The following is a 17,168-nucleotide window of genomic DNA, read 5'->3' as shown; positions in this document are numbered from 1 at the left end:
TGGATGAGTATGTGTGCTTGTTCTTCAGTTATAGCAATGCAGAGTGAAGCAAGTTACCTCACTTGTAATGTTAGAGCTCTGAGGCCTTCAGTAGTAATTTAAGCCCATTTTACTCTGTTTGTAATGGCTTAAGAATGCATGTATTGCATGATGTGCTTCAGCTGAGAGGGACAAGTGCCTGTCATTGTCTGACTGAACCCAGCTTTTGGTTTCATGAAATTCCTCATGCCATCACTGAGAAACACCTCATTAACTGTCTTTGTCTTTTCCCAGTTTTTTTGCTGGGGAAACAAACAGCAGGGTGTTTGAGCTAGGGGGGACATTCATACAGAATCAGAAATTTCATGTCATGACATCTGGTTCAAAACAGGGATGACATTCCTGACTGTATTTTAAGCTGTAGAATCCTTGACCTTTGTTACTATAACTAGCTTTTAAGCAGGAGACTTTCTCTAGCGATCTGTGGTCAAGTTTGGAATATTGTAACGTGGAACATAACCTGTGCGCCGTGTTTTCTAAAAGGATCTGTAGGCAGAGATTTTACGACATACTCTTTTATTGTTTCAACAGTTGGCTGGTACAGAAATGCTTATTCCACTTCTTGGCAGTGCGTGTTAAAACAAAGGTGTTGCTACCTGTGTTCTGACTCAGACTAAGGGATGAGACTGCAGTATTAGTATAGGACCTTGAAACCTAGAAAAGGAAAAAAAGAAATCTCTTTAACATAGTAAGAAGTTGTTATGGAGCAGTATATAAATTTGCTTTGTATAAATTAATATAACAGTAGTGGCCCTGCAGTATTTTCAATTTTTTTTTCTTAATATATATTTAAAGCATAATTTCTAATTCTTGTATATATTTTTAACTTTCCCACAGATATGCACTTATTTGGCCATTATCCAGCTCATGATGATTTCTATCTTGTAGTGTGCAATATCTGCAATCAGGTAGTCAAGCCACAGGTTTTCCAGTCACACTGCGGTAAGTGAATGTTTTCTTTCCTGAATTACAGTGCCAAACTGGCGTATGGTTCTCTTAAGAATCATTGCATACTGTCATGACAGGGGCATTGCAGATACGCTTTTCTGGTTATCTTGTGTTCTTCCCACAGAAAATACCAGCGATGCCTTCAAATAAGCATATTTCCTGTAGAGGAAGTTAAATTAGTTGTTCTAGAAGCTGGGCTTTTCAAGTTGAACTTGTTATACTAAATTAACCTATTACAACAAATCCTGTTAGTTAGATACTAGCTAGGCTAAAACTATTACTATGGGATTGTCTTTTATCAAAGCTGCAAAGTGAGGGGTATGATACTGATCCACATTAACCGGAAGTTGGATGTTATGGATTGTTTTCTGATGGGATTTATGCGTAGGTATATATAGGGGTTCATATTTATCATAGGGTTTAATTTTGTACATAATTCACATTTGTTAGTAAGTCACATTTGTTAAGGTTCTCTTGAAAAATGTTCATTTGAGAAGCTGCAGAAATTTATTTCTCAATTAGTGTGACATCAAGATGATAATTTTTATGTTGATTATTTGTAAGCAGAACTATTGTAGTTAGAAATTTTTGCTGTTGATTAACAAGCTACTTTCAAATATTCTCCAAAAAACTTCATCCCAAGGTCTGGTTTATTTATTACTTATCCAGTGGTTTATTTGTTACTTGTCCAGTGGTTTGTTTCTGTGGTAGTTTTGTTGTTGGTTTTTTGGGTTTGTTTTTTTTTTTTTTTAAGGATTGCAAAATGTGACTGGAATGGCTAGCTTTGCATAAGGTTTAATCAAATGCAGTTTAATCAAATTAATTTGAAGGTGATTGCATAATAATGAAAGGTAGCTAGCACTGAGGATGGAATCAATTAAATACATTATTAAAAAAAAAAAAAGACCTGGCAAGATATTCCTTGCCTATGTACAAAAAAACTTCACAAATCCTGTGCCCCTTTCATTCTTCTTGACAGCAAAGCAGCTCAGTAAGGGGAAAATGTAAGTGGGATGAACAGAAAACGTAAAAGTTTATTTACTTTTAAAGAGATACAAACCCAAGGTAATATTTTGGCAGTATGCATAGACTGCTAACAACCAACCACAAGCAACTGCATTCATGTTGAAAGGCAGTTGTACGACTCGCCGCTACCTTTGGCCCAGATTGAAATAATTGTGAAAAAATGGTAATAGTGGACTACAGCATTTATATCCAGTGAATAGGAAAAGATCTGAAAGTATCAGGTATAGTGGGAGAATTATTAATTTAACAGTGGGGGCAGGTGTTAATTTCAGTGTTTAAACAAGCTGTCCTGCTATTTTTTTCAAATTTTGTTTCTTGCCCTTAGTCATTTGTGGATTTGTCCTGCCCGTCTTCAGGTATCTTACAGTTCTTTCAGTGACAGAAAAGCTTCTCTGCATATGATCATAGATTCAGTGGGCACTATAAACATTGAACTGATGCATTAATAAAAGATCTGCCTCAGAACAGAAGAACCTATATAACACCTTGCTGTAGCCTTCCATAGTTGTGCTGGTTCCTGGACATGACCTTCTGGTTTGGGGACCAGTATGAAAGTTGGTCCTGTTTTCATGTAGGAGACATATAGAATGATGTTTCTTCTAGATGAAAGCATTCCATGTTAGAAGGAACTTTTTGAGCTCTTTGGAAGTAACAAATTACCATTAGTATTAGTGTGTTGCTTGTAAACTGCCACAATCCTGTGAGTCACTGTCCTTTTTTCTTTTTCTGTTTTCTCTGTTATTCTATTATTTATACAATTCCTTTTACTTCATCTTCATTATAGCAGTCCTGTTACACTCAACAATTGAGCGTTAAATTCTGAATTGCTTCATTTAAGAGACTAAGGTCAATAAAGACTTTATTTTAAAAAAAAAAGAAAAGTAGACTGAATTAAAAGAAATGGAGAATACTGAAAATAATTGACCGAAGGTCTTACCTCTTGAAGATTGTACTTAGTCTAGTCGGATTTGTGTACTGGATTCCTGTGTACAGGAAAGGTGTACTGGATTATTGCTGATAGGCCTGTGGAAGAGCTTTAAATGTATAGATAAAATATTTCGTGTTAAAGAAGAAACAGAAAAGACAATGTACTAAAACCATATAAAAAGTTTTAGAAGAGAGAAGGTTTCTTGGACATCTTGGGACTTACTGTAAAATAACTCATCATTTATTTTCAAAAAATTAATCTGTTAAAAGTGCTACATGTTGTATAAGTGACATGCATCTACTAACATTCAGTTGTTTTGATAAGGAATGAGTAAGATCGAAAGAAGAGCTACACATGGATCTCATTAATTGATCTGTTGTTGCGTTGTCTGATGAGAAAATAATAAAAATCTTGCATTAGAAAACAGATCAAGCAGGAGCTGCTAGTGGCTGAAAAATCTCTCACTGGATACGCATGACATCAATAGTCCATTGAGAAGGGTCTGGAGAAGGCTTTGTTTGAGACATTGGTTCTGGCTGCACTGGGCTCTTCTGTGAAGCAGGAATATTTAACTTCCATTTTTATTTGGAGTTTTATCACCTGTTGGATGCAATCGATTTGTTGGATCAGGTTTTGTTTAATTACTTAGGCCATGCAGCAGTATCCCTGTAAATTCAGTGATGCTGAACATGCCTGTCAGTAGACTTTGAGGTATTTTAAACTGTCATATTTACCATAAAATGCGTTATTTTACATGTCTTGAATTGCAGCTTTAAAGTTGTAACAAAGACAATGGAATTAGAAAGCGTTGGAAGCCACTATTGTTTTTTTGGCTCTAGAAAGCTGCATCATGGGGAGTCTTTATTGCTACTGACAAGGACTTGTAGAGCTCTATCCCAGAATCTGCCACAAAGTGTGGTTTTTTACTAATATCCCTGGTAAGATCCAGTCCATATTCTCACAGTGAGGATTTAGGTCCATGCCAGACACGTGCTTTATGTTTCTAGGTTCCCTGCACTATAACTTGAAGGTCTTAGCTTTGGAGCAGCACTGGAATGCTTAGTTTAGTGAACAATTCTGTAACATTTCTCTTGAGCCCTTGCTGGCATTTGCCTTTCTCCAGAGCGTAAGACGACCCACTGTTTCGTTTGTCTCTAATTTCAGACATGTGGCAGCCATCCTTGATGGTACTGGGAAGTTGTGAAGATTATAGAGGCAGATGTTGTTATTTAACTTTTAAGGGTTTGATTCCTGGAATATCAAGCAGAAAAAGAGAAAAAACTGGTTGTGGTTCAGGCTTTTTTAATGGGAGGCAATGCATCATGCAGCCTTAGACCAGTAGAATTCAAGGAGGTAAAAGAGGAGATCTGGCTAATTAGAGGGCAGACTTGCTGGACTTGAGAGTCTTTGTAATAAACACAGCATAAAGCTCAGTGTTTTAAAGTAGTAGATCTGTTCTAGCCTCTAAGTCAGAGAAATACTGAATTATTTTTTAAGACCAGTTTCATGTCCTTGTATCTGTGGGATAAACATTTATATCCATTTGTAAGGATTAAATCATTCATGTATATATGGCATAAGCCCAACTGAAACAAGAGACTTGCTGTTATAGGCAGCTCGATAAACTATGTAAATCAAATAATTTCTTGAGGTCATTCAGTATTACTGTGCACCTACAAAATAGTATATCGTGATGTCATAAACAATAGGTTTGAAATAGTGGTGTTTGCTTCTGAAACCAGTTCTTTTGAATAATTTGTTGCAGTGGTTCAGTATCTTACATTATTTTTTTTGATGTGTGAACATGTAGTTGTATTTGTTTCTCTATAAAGTAGGTTGAAATGAAGGGTCACTTCTAAGTATACTTGGCACATGTGGAATTTTAGTTTTGAGACTTTGTTCTCAACTGCTGACCTCAGTGAAGATATAGAGCACTTCTTGGGACACCAAAAAATGTAGTGGTTTAGTATCCCTGAAGTACTATCATGTTCTTGCTGTTTGGTTTTTTTTTCCAATATATCTGTTTTCTGGGAGATTCTTAGGTTGGCAGCCTATGCTTAGCTCTGTCCATATGACTGCTGTTAACTCCAATTCTGTGACAGTCTGTTACTTGTTAAGATGGGACCCATACCATTTCCCAGGAGATGCTTCTATTTCCCTTTGGCCCCAGAGAGAGTAAAGCTTCATATTGTTATACTGCATTGTCCTTTACTAGACTAAAGAGCATCTGGTTATTTTTTTTTTTAAATGCTCCGTACAATAAAAGGCTTGTTAACTTTGTTTTCCTGTTGAAAAGAAAATCTCTGATAAAAGGTAGCTCTGGCACAGTGAAGAACAAGCAGTGTACATATAGAGAGCTTGTCAAAACATCTTGGCTTTTTCTTTTTAATAAGGAAATAAATTAAATGCTGGGAAAGTGTTAAAAGTAAAGTTGGGAGGGAGAAGTGAATTAACCAAGCTAAATAATACAACTTGGTTAAACAATAACTGCAGTATAACCATCAAAGAAAGTTTCCAAACATGCTCTGGAACAGTTTCCAAACTGTGGAGAGTATCTTAATGAACTGAATAGTTAAATCCTCATTTGATGAAGTCCTGGTGTACAAAGGAGAACAATTTTGCTTCGTCAAGGAGAAATGAGCATGAAGATCTCTTCTTTTGCTAATTTCTTTATTGGAGGCTCATTCCTATCTATCCTGCCTGTCTCTAAGGTTGTTCTAACAGGCTTCTAATTAAGAAGTAGAAATTCTTATTCCTTAAAAAAGAAAAAAACCCTACACTTGATTTTCATTGCTTCTGAGGTCTAAATCCTTGGGTTGACATCCTCATGTCCTCATGAAAGTTGGAAAAGGATATTTCCTTCTTATCCTTCTGTTTGGCTATTTAAGCAACATTTAAAAGAGAAACAAGCTAGACAATAATGGAGCACTGAAGAATATAAATAATTTTCCCTTCCATATCGTAATTATTTTCCTAAGAGAGTTTATATATTTTGAATTACTTGGACTAGCTATTTTACATTGTACTAGTTGTGCGTTACAATTTAATGAACCATGATTAGAGACAAGAAGGCTGAGCTCACAGTATGAATAAGAATGATTTGCTTTCTTAACACAAGCTGGAACATTACTAGCTGGCATCTTTTTCTGCATAAGGATTTTGATACGAGTATCACTGTCACATTTGATGGATTATTCTTAGTTTTGATATTATTTTCAATTATTCAATGCCTTGGTTTTTATTAAATACATCTGTTTGGGGCTTTGTAGTTTTAATATTTTATCCATTGGATATGACCCTTTATCAAGGAGAGCGCTCTTGTGCTCTTAAAGGACAGTGGCATTTTGAGTGATTCTCCCTCAGTTACTGTGATTTTCGTTTTTCACAGCCTTGTCAAAACTTGTAATATGATTGTTTAATGTTAATATGATCCCATTATTGATTAAATAACTTTCTGGTTGTCACATGGTTAGGTTTCACTGCATAAAAGAATTAAAATAATGAAAATTACTCTCAACCCTCCTGCTTTTTGTTAAATATGGAAACAATAGCAGCTAGACTGACAAGAATCCCAATTTTCTTTTGGTGGCAGTGGGGTAGAAGGAATTGAATGTTTTGTGTGTATCTTATTTGTACGTTTTTACTTGTGCAATTGCCTAGGATACACTGATTTTTGTCTGTAACTTTCATTTCCATTACTTTAAATTGGAAACCCTTAGTAGCTGAAAGCATACAGAAATTCTGCTTTCTACTTACAGTCTTTCTATCAGAAATCTTGTTCTTGAGACTAACGTACAGCCCGTGGCATAACCCTCTGTCTCCTGCCTGCCATGAAAATCTAAGCTGTAGTTCCTGCAGTGGTACATGCAGGTTACGTGGGTCACGTCCATGTCACTGCAAGTTCTCCAAGCCCAACATAACGGCAGTTGCCGTGAAACTGCAGCCACAAGCCATCTTTTGCGTCATTCCCCTGGAACTTAAATAGTACATCACTGCATAGACGATCCAGGTAGAGCGAATATTACCCTTGAAAAGGCAAAACTAGAACTGTAGTCCTTTGAATTCAGCTTTTCCCCCTACATATTCTTGGACTGCCGTATTTTTAGACTGTCAGCAATTCTTGAGGCTCTGAATAGGTGCAGAAATGCAAAATCTGTCTTTGTTTACTCCTTAGAGATATCAGCTTTATATCTTAACTGCTGATAGACTCTGGCCAGATTCAGAAAAGCACGTAGATGCATAAAAGATAATCAATTGACATTTTAACACTTGATTCAAATGAAGCAATAAATAAAAATCTGTCTTAGCCACTCACATGCATGAGAGCATTGGTCACCTCAGTATTGGCTACTGTGCTCATCCAGGATTGCAAGCAGCCTGTTTTTTTTCATATGTGCCCTGGAGAGACCTCAATGAAAGATACGTTAACAAGGCCATGTTTATTCAAGATAAAAAAAAAAAATAAAATCCTACCTTCTCTGTGATTACTTGTCCAGGAAGCAAGAGATTTGGATTTAGTAGCCTTACGACCTAGGAGCTATTCTCTCATCTTCCACCTCCTAGGGGAGGAAAATGTCCTAACCACCAGGCACACCATAACCCAGGCTAAGACAAGACTAGCGCATGCTTTTTGCATTAGAGATGTATCAGACTAAGTAAACCTGAATGCATAGAGTAACACCTAGATCCAAGGGATGGACTGTGATAGGGATTGAAAAAGGCACAGCTGATGCTCAGAGCAACAGCAAATGTAATGTGTCTTCACCTTGCAGGTTGCTGAGATCTGCTCAAGGCTGGAAGGGAGTTTGTTGTGTTTTCCTTTCTTAGTCTAGTGTCTGAATTAAAAGCTGACCTGCTTGCTTAGAAACAAGTAGCACAGTATTTGATAGGGTTGGCTTTTTTTTTTATTTTCTACTATCATCCCACTACTTAAACTGCTTTCTTCTTTGTTCTTAATTCATCGTCAGTGACAGAGCCTAAAACAGAGAAGTTCAGATATAGAAGTAGATATGATATATAGAGTTACAAGGTCAATGAGTAGCCTAAGTAGACAGCTGACAACTTCCCATAAATTCACCCTAGGTTGATTTGTCAATAATTGAAAATTTCTTCATTCAAAAGATTCTTTGAATGAAAAAGCAGGAACATTTGGCAGTGTTGAATCTCAAAGGATTGTGCATTGGGGAGCAGTGAGCATTCAATAGAAGAAAACATTCAGCGGTGAACAGAATGCTACACATGCATGCCATTGCTAGTAAGCATAGTAACCTTCGTCCCCACCCCCTTACCTATTTCTGGACCTATGTATGAAATTGGAAAGTCTGGAAGTAAAAGATTGAGTAATTGTCTTTTCCCTAATTTTTTCTATTACGTTGTGCTGTTGCAGTGCCTTGACTGTGCTGTAATTTTTGCAATTCAGATCTTAAATAAATTGACATTGGAAGTAGATTGAAAGAGTATTAAGGACACTGGGCTTTCCAGTTCACTGGGAGTGTATTGTTCTAGTTTAGATATAATTTATATCATTATAAATTAGCTCCTCTCTTTTGCAAACTGTATTCATTGATAGTATTTGATTAGTGAATCCTTTTGTGGTTTGTTTGGGTTTTTTTACTTCATATAAATTGTGATAAGCAATGCAGTACATACTTGAACTGGGTCTTGTTGTCATGGCATTGATATTACTTGTAATTTCTTTCAGTCAAGATTTTAATAGAGATGTAGTTTTAAATAGTAACCAATAAGGATTTCTGTTAAGGAGTGTCCATTAATAGAACTCAGCTGTTGAAGGTTGCCTGTAGCATTAGGCTTAAGTTTAATCTCCTACATACTATAATTTACAGGGCTGTGTTTAGTGCATCATTCTTCCAGCTGCTTTGCTAGTGGAGGGATGGGGGTTGTGATAGTGGGGGATAGGGGAAAGGTATAGTGAAAATTTTCCATCATAACCTGTAAAAATCAGGCAAAGTTAACAATAGGAGTATTTGGCTTGAAGTTTGCCATAGCGTGTCTTTCTTATTGGGCTGAATAAGGTGGATGTCTTCCATCTTAGAGAAGGAATGTTTTTAAAAATAATTTAAAAGACAGACTTCATGGTCCTATTCCTAGATAAAGTCCAAAACAGAATTAAGAACTTTTTCAATTCACTGTTTGGAAGTGTTTTGGTGGGTAAAAGATAAGCAAGAACAAATCCTTTTTTGTATCAAATTGTGATGCACTGTAAAGAAAGGAAATTTGAAGTGAATTTGCCAAAGGCCCAAGTGAGAAGTCTTTGTTTCTTCACTGTATTCAAAAGTATGGAAGTGTTAAGTGCACATCTCTTCCTTGTGTTATCTCTTTGTTTATCCTGCATGTAATCAGGCAAGGAAGATATGGTGGGGTGTGGGGTTTTTTGGTAGTACAGTGTTTTACAGAAGACTGTACAGTTTGGTAGTACAATCTGTGTTACAGAAAGTAATTAACATTTGCATTAGTCACTACCAAATATTATAAGTTCAATTTCATGTCTGTAGAAGTCTTGTCTGCATATAGCCTTGTCCATTAACAATGACTTTTAGCAGTTGTCTAAACATTTTGGATTTAGTTATTTTTCTGACTTGCAATTTCTAGTATTTTATCATTTAGCAATTTCTTGCAAAGCATATTGCAAGTTTAGGAACTTCTCTCCTTGTACTAAAATTTTTACTATAAGGTGACTCATAAAGTTGATTCTTGTCCATTGACTATTGACTTTTCCCAAAGGAAACAGCAGCCATTTTTGGCTAGTGTTTTCTCTAGCAGCTGAACATCTACACCATGAGTTGTGGTTGCTGAGTCTGCAGGCGAGGTGGCAGGAGGGCTGGAGGCACAACTCAGCTTGTGCGTTCAGGGCTCCATTCAGAGCTGGAGAACCGGGCCTGGGAGGAGGTTGACTGATCCCAGAATATAGCTTTGGCCCTCACAGCTGCCAGGATTAGACTACCTTGTTATGTGCAATGGTAAGTGGAAAGAAAATTGGAATGGCAGCTAGTAGTACTTCTGGAAAGTGACAACTGGTAGTCTGAAATACTGCTTTCCAACGATGTTTCTGTTGCCTTTTCTAACATCTACAGGCCACTTGGGGTGCAGCGGGGAAGACAAAAGTCCCTCGACATGCAGGAGGATGATAGGATAGTCATATGTCCTTTTTCACAGAGGTGCATTGGAGAGCAATTTAAATAAATATGGAGCTGTAGTTCAAGAGCTTTATGGGGTTTTTTCAAGTTGGAAGTAGTTACATTAAATGTCTTTCATGAAGACATAATTTTTTATTTGGTGTTTAAAAATACTTTTTTTTTTTTAGTAGAGGGAAATCTCAGCTATGATAAACTAGCTAGTAAAAGGCTTGCAAATCTACTTCAGATATTTTCCCACAATTATCAATAATAATATTTATCCCAGATTTTGTATACCTTCTTAATTTTTAAAATATTTCTTCTTGTTTATTTTAATACAACTTTTTTTCCTCTAGTATGCAAGCATGTTTGTCACAGCTCCATTTTTAAAATCCAGTGAGTTCTGTTTATTTTATTACAATAGTTGTACACAATCTCTTGGTACCTGACTAATGCCAAATCTATTCAAAACATGTTATTTGCATGCATAAAATACTGTACTTAAAATTCTCATCATTTCAAATACAGCTGAAGCTCTGTTTCTCATTTCGTAGTCCTGTAGTGATTCATGTAATTATCTTAATAGCTTATTGCTATTCTATTTAACTGATGATATTAATGTAATAATTGTCATATTAAAATCTAAAATATTGAATTAGACCTTGTTCTAAAATATATTTTATTATTACAGATAGGTTAGATGCACTGTGGCTTGTGTTTTCAAAATAAATTTTTTTTGCATTCTTCTAGCTAGATTGATGACATTATATTCTACAAGATACAATGCAAGAACTGTTTAAAATATTTTAGACAAATGATGGGCACCTCACTGTGTGTATATTTTGATTCAATTTCAAATACTGGATTTAGCTTCTTGTACTAAAACCTACCTAAATTTCCTAAAATTTAGGAAGCTTGCCTTATTAGCTAGTTATGTTTGTGAGACTAGTGATGTTGTTAACCAGGAACATTTTCTTTGACTAGTGTTCTGGGAAATAACAGATTTTCTTTTCCCCCTCCTTTATTTGGATGGGCTTCTTGTTTCTGTGAAATAATCTTTTATCATGCCTAGCATCTGCTCTGCAACCAGTGAAGTATAGCTAATACCGTACTTACATAAAATATCATGCATTGCATATGAGAAATGTGTTTAAGGGAAGCACTAATGTATCATTATTTGATATGCCTGCTTTCAATTTATTCCCTGTGTTGTATAAGGTATTCTTTTTGTATGTATATCCTCAGTGTTGTGCTTTACTAATTGTGTAACTAGAGAATTTTAGGGGTTTTTTATAAATCTAGTTTTAAGTTTGAGATTGGTAATTGAAAGATTGTTTCATTTTTTAATTCAGTTTGTTAGGAGAAGGATTGGCAGGGAGGAGTCCCATTTTTGGTGCCACTTTTACCTCAAAATATTGAAGCATCTGTGCAAGCTGAAACATGGACCAGTAACTGGCCAACAATACTGAAAAGGTTTGCATTGATTATAGGTGTTTCAGATTGCTTTAGTATGTGTTTGGTGATCAAATTGCATAAACCATGGAGACCAGTTCATCCTTGTGTGTACTTTAAGCTTTCTCAAACTTGCAGTAGTATTGTGGATGTCTAAATGAGTCTGAAGACCAGTGTTTCTCATTCTGTGACTCTATGTAGATGAAAACTGTAAGATGCAAGTAAAAAATAATGCTTTTGAATTTGGCTAGGACAACAGAGGACTAGTTTGCCACTTAAATAAATCTTTTTGTCACTCTCTCATGCCAGATGTATTTAGTAGGAATGCTGAAATGAACAGTAAAGCTTTCAGCATTTTTGCATGGGCAGGAAAGGCCTGGTCAGGACCAGACAGTCAAGGCTGTGGAGAAGAGCGCAGTGCCAAACTGCATGTTTAATAAGATGAGTATAGAAATGGTGCAGCAAAAAATTGAACTTTGAAAAGTCTGGTGGTTGTCATTGTGCTGCTAAACAATTCTGTTGACCTAGTATTTTTTTGAAATTAATGGAAACTTAAGAGCTATGGGGTCCTGTTGAAAGGATTCTCAAAACTTAGCTATACAGTATGTGAAGAAATACCTCCTTTTTTGGTTTGTTTTTGAACCAGCAACGAATGATCATTTCCTGTCCACCTTCACAATAAGTGTGTCTCATAACCCTCCTCTGTCATCACTCATCCAGTCAGACAAGTCCAAATCTGTCTAATTTTCACTCTTGTAGAGACTCTCCATGTCTTTGCTATGTGTTTTTGTATCTTGCTCAACTCTTCTAAACCATTTTTGAAAGGAGGGAAGCAGTGGTATAATGTGCTATATTCCTTGCCTAACATTTGGTTTGCCTTTGTGACCACTACAGATCATTGAGATGATAATTTCATACAACTGTTACAAGACCAGTGTCTCATTACTGTGTAATAATCATTCAGAGACCATCATTTTTTATATAAAGTTAAGATTATTTTCTTCTTCCATATCTGTCACTTTAAATTTCTCTATATTGAATTTCATTTACTATTTTACTATTATACCGTTCAGTAATGTTAGATCTTTCTGCTGATTCTCGTCTTTAGTACTCCGAGTAATTATATACCAAAGATCTTGTTCTCTCACTAACCACCTTTTTTGGATCATTTCTGGATATGCTGAATAGTTCAGGCCCTAACACAGGCTCTTGCTGCATACCACTGCTGAAATTCTTTCTTTTAGGGCCATTTTTACCCTCTTTTTCTTGCCCTGTAAGTAGTTTCTTATCCTTCTGGTGGGGTTGGAACCCTGCTTCCTGTCTCACAGCAGTTATCTTTCCTTTAAGAAATGTGAATACATGGCCTCATTTCACTTGGAAATTTAAGTAGACTGTGTCAATTGGATTTCCCTTGTCCACATGTCCCTTTATGCTTTCTAGGACATTTGTGACTCACAAAACTGCACTGTCTCTTCCCCAGTACATCATACTTATCCATACATGCACTAACTCGGTTCCTTCTTACAGCTTCTACCCCTCTGGCTTGGATAGATTTCAGACTTGCTGCTCTCTATTTCTTTGCACTCCCCCAGATGTTGATGTTGCCTTCTGATCTTCAGGTACAAGGTGGTTTTCAGTGAGAGGCTTTGCTTGCTTTTAATAGCTCAGTAACTACATCTGTGGATTCTAGGGAGCTCCTGGATGAGTACAGATGGTCCGGCTCTGTCAAGCCACTTTGCAGCTTCCTCTGCCACTGCCTCAGTTGGAGATGGGATCTCCAAGTCCTTCGGAACTTCTGGACCATGAAGGTCATTTTTGCCAGGACTAGAAAAGAAGCAAAGTTTTATTTATGCATGTGTGTCTATGTGTGCATGTGCGTTTATGTATACGTATATATTGGCTGATCAATCCATTGCACCCCGAATCCAATTGTAGCTCTAATTGTAGAATAACTACTAAGGAGTGGTTTATTGCCACTTTCTGGGTAGATGCATTTGGAAAAAAAAAGATTTCTTTTCTATATGTTGCTGAAGAAGAAAACACACAGGTTTTTCATGTTAAGGAAATGGCTTGAGTATAACTCTCATTTTCTTACCAAATAAATTTTGTGCCCGTAGAGGTGAAGTGTTGCCCTTGGCCTGAGGTAAAATCTTTCTTTTAGGAGACTGAAGAAAAAACAGAGGAAATGAAAGTCTGGGTCTGTGAAATGATTTCTGATCCTTTAGCCACTGTTGTGGAGATTAGAACAGTTAATGTGCAGCGTGGGACATTTTCTTCCCTAATCTGAGGGGAGTTGAACCAAGAGCACCTGAAGCAGGCTACCCAGTGTTGCTGGGTGTTTTTAGTCACATGGACTGTGTTCTCCTTACCCTAGTTCCCATCAGCACTTTTTTATGGAATCTCATCTGTCAGGGGGTGATGGAACAACTCTGCTTGTGAGGCTTTGCCTGCTTCTCCAATTGCATATTTTATATGGAAAAGGAGTGGAAGGGACTGAGAGAGGCTCAGAATTACCTGCAGGCTGAGGGCCTGGGTGCTTCTGCTACTGGAAGATATATGTTCAAGTCCACACTGATTTCTTCTCTCCCATTGATGTTTTTTATTTTGCATAACATAATTAAATAGTTTTGGAAGGGTGTAAGAGAGAGAGTTAATTCCTAACTTTGACAAGTAAGATACTCTCTTGGGATCCAATGTGTGGTTCTGGAAACGTGTTTATTAAAGGTTGAAAGAATTTCAGCAGGAGGGAGGGAGAGCAAACCCCCTCAACACCCTTCACAATACTTTGTCCTCGTAGTCAGAGCCCTCTTCTGTGGAAGGGAAGATTTAGGTTCAGGTTGTTTACAGAAAGGTGAGTGCTTTAATCAGGGAAGTAGTCATTTAACTGGGGTCCACCACTTTTCTCTTGTGAGAGATTTAGCACTTAAATGGCTTTTTAGTAAAAAAAAAAAAAAAATTTAGAAATATTTAGTATTTTATCAGTCAGAATTTTAAAAACAAATCCACTCTCTGAACCAAGCCAAAGTAGCTGGTCATAAATGAGAAATAAAGCCAGTCACAGAATTGTCAAAGAAGCATAAATTGTTATTTGGGGAGAAAAAGGCCATAATAATAGTCTCCTCTGTTTGTTGGATCAGTGATAACTGCTGATGTGTCCTGAATATAAAATAATTTTGAGGACAGTCGGGATGCTCCGACAGCAGTTACCAGCAGTGGGTTGGTTGACAAAGCCTGAATGTTCCTTTATGATTTCATCTGTCTCATCGCTGCATAGCTTATGTCCAGTTGGCCTGGTGGCTGTGGAGAGCTATAGGCTATATGTGCACTGAGTAAAATATTCCCTAACACGTGATGTGATAATACCCCAGGTGCCCTGTTACACTTACCCTATTGAGGTCATGGTGGTTTTTTCTTGTGAAGAGGTAAAAGGAGAAAAAACAAACAAACCAACCCCCCAACCCTTTATATTTTTCCCCAAGAGCCGAAGAAGGACGTGCACAAGTACATTATCCGCAACCCCAATGCCACGCTTCACATTTCCTACCTTGAAGTCCTGGCAGTCATGAAAACTTCATCTAGTGTCTGTCAGACTTGGGAAGAACTGCTCCATAAGCCTATCTGGCAGACTGGGAATAAATCAGATCAAAATTAGCCTGTCTTTGCATTTGAAAAGGGGCAAGAATGAAAGGTCAAGAGCAATGCTGCAACGAAGAACATGCTTAATTAGGGTTTGGGGGTTTTTAAGAGAACTGCGAAGAGAGGCAGGTCAGGACATTTTCCTATCCAGTCCATGTTATGTTCACAGCTTTCAGTCTAGATTATTTTTATAAACTAGAGAAATAGAACCACAAATACTGGACTAAATCTGTCTCACAGACATTAGTAGTTTTGAGATCACTATGATACCTATTCAGTCACTCCCCAATTTTGGAGTTTTTGAAAACAGTTGAAAAGATTTTATCTTACAGTTAGCATGGGTCAAGTGAAGATCCTGCCTGTACGTGCTCTGAGGTTGTTGTTCCTCAACACTTTGTGCCAGTTCTATTCACGTGCTTTGCTGCCTTCCCGTTGCTATGCTAACTTCAGCACTTGGGGCAAATGGATGTAGAGAGGCATAAGGGAACAAAGCTGAGTTGTTGCTTCTGCCCTAATTTGAGGATACCCAGTCATTTTGAACTTGTGAGTGACCTGTTCACTCTTCGTGTGATGAAAAGTCAAAATAAAAAGGCAGGTTTTGGAAATGCAGGCAGGAAAAGGTGAAGTGCATGTCTCCCTCCTGTTTCTGAGATCTGTCAGTGAAACCTGGCAAAGTTGGCTTCAGTCTCTTCTGCTTTGCTTTCATGCGCAGAGAGGGTTCAGGTTACTCAGTAGCCCCTGTGCTGGGACAGTTTTATTTCCAGTTGCTTATCATGTGATGCAGTTATATGTAGGAATTACGAAGTTGTCGCCAGCATTTGCACCAGAAGCACTGTTTAAGCAGACAACTTGGGTTTGGTCTTGTTTTTTAATTCACTAATGTGGATGTGACAATTCTAGCTAGATAGTATCACTGAGGTGAAACGAAGTTCAAATAAATGATAGGTAGAGCTTCAAGTATCATAGTTTCGAAAGAGCTATAGAAACAAATATATTCCACTGAACACTTAAAAATTCAGCTAGCTTAATGCAAGACTTTGTTTTAACCATTAGGTATTCATTGAGTTTTTGCTCCATAGTTCCATTTTATAAAACAGAAATATTTTCAGTTTTTAAACTATCATAGTTTAATGGCATTTTAGTAGAATTGCTTTGTGTCTGGGTTTTTTTGAAAAGTTTGACATTTAATGTAGGGTTAGATTGATTTATTTTTATTTTATTTTTTTCAAAGCATACGTACAACAAAAAAGAAAACACTGTAATTATTTTCTTTAATACTTGCAGAAAATTAGAATATCTATTGGGAAGTTCTGATTAATGGCAAGATAATATACGTAAGCCAGCTGACTCTTTGCAGTCAGAGTTGCATAATATCAACTGTTAAGCAAGTAAAACAGGTGATGCTTTTACGTGTTTATGATCTAACAAAACTGTCATCTCTGTTGCTGCATCATATCACACCTTTACTTTGCAGCCTTCCCTTCTTTAGCTTTGGCAAATACAAACTGTACTCCACTCAGACCTACCCAAACAGGATTTTGAGGGGTCCACTGCCACTTTCATTTTTTGAAACCTTTTTTTATGATAAAATCTTCTTGAAAAAGTATTACAGCCTTCTTAGTTTGAGTTAACATAGTCATCTGAAACTTGTGTGTGTGTGTCTGCGTAAGAGTCAGCTAACTGAGGATCTGACCTGGGCATTTTATGTTGGTGAAGGAGACGAATGGGTAAAGCGTGGCTTAACTCAGCTTTGTAAAGTGTACCTTTGGAGTTACACTGGATGCCAAGATAGCATTTTCTTTATGGTCATCTCGTGGTTTTCTTCTAAATTTTAGAGCAATCATTTTGTGTTCTTACGTGGCTGTACAGCATCTGCTTAAAAAACTTAATGTTAATTTATAAAGTATAAGTTATAAGCTATTTTATCATAAGTAATCTTACTGGGCAGTCCAGACAGCAAAGATCTGAAGGTGCTCATTCAAATGCGTCTTCTATCTCCTCTAAAA

General features: G+C 36.9%; 1 protein-coding gene across 5 annotated transcripts in view; it reads left to right on the top strand.

Annotated features, from left to right (window-relative positions):
- Positions 1–17,168, top strand: part of ATXN7L1 (ataxin 7 like 1) — a 119,662-nt gene that overhangs the window by 39,190 nt on the left and 63,304 nt on the right. For 4 of the 5 annotated variants that reach the window (XM_075741663.1, XM_075741682.1, XM_075741655.1 and 1 more), the window contains exon 3: positions 877–981. The exons of the other annotated variant lie outside the window; for it this stretch is intronic. In XM_075741663.1, the coding sequence (XP_075597778.1) occupies positions 877–981 (105 nt within the window). The remainder of the gene's footprint in view (positions 1–876; positions 982–17,168) is intronic. 5 annotated transcript variants of the gene reach the window in all.

This window comes from Balearica regulorum, chromosome 1 (assembly GCF_011004875.1).
Source record: "Balearica regulorum gibbericeps isolate bBalReg1 chromosome 1, bBalReg1.pri, whole genome shotgun sequence".
In the NCBI taxonomy this organism is placed as follows: Eukaryota; Metazoa; Chordata; class Aves; order Gruiformes; family Gruidae; genus Balearica; species Balearica regulorum.
The sequence above is the reverse complement of the archived record's forward strand: the minus strand, read 5'-3'. Positions and strand labels throughout refer to the sequence as shown.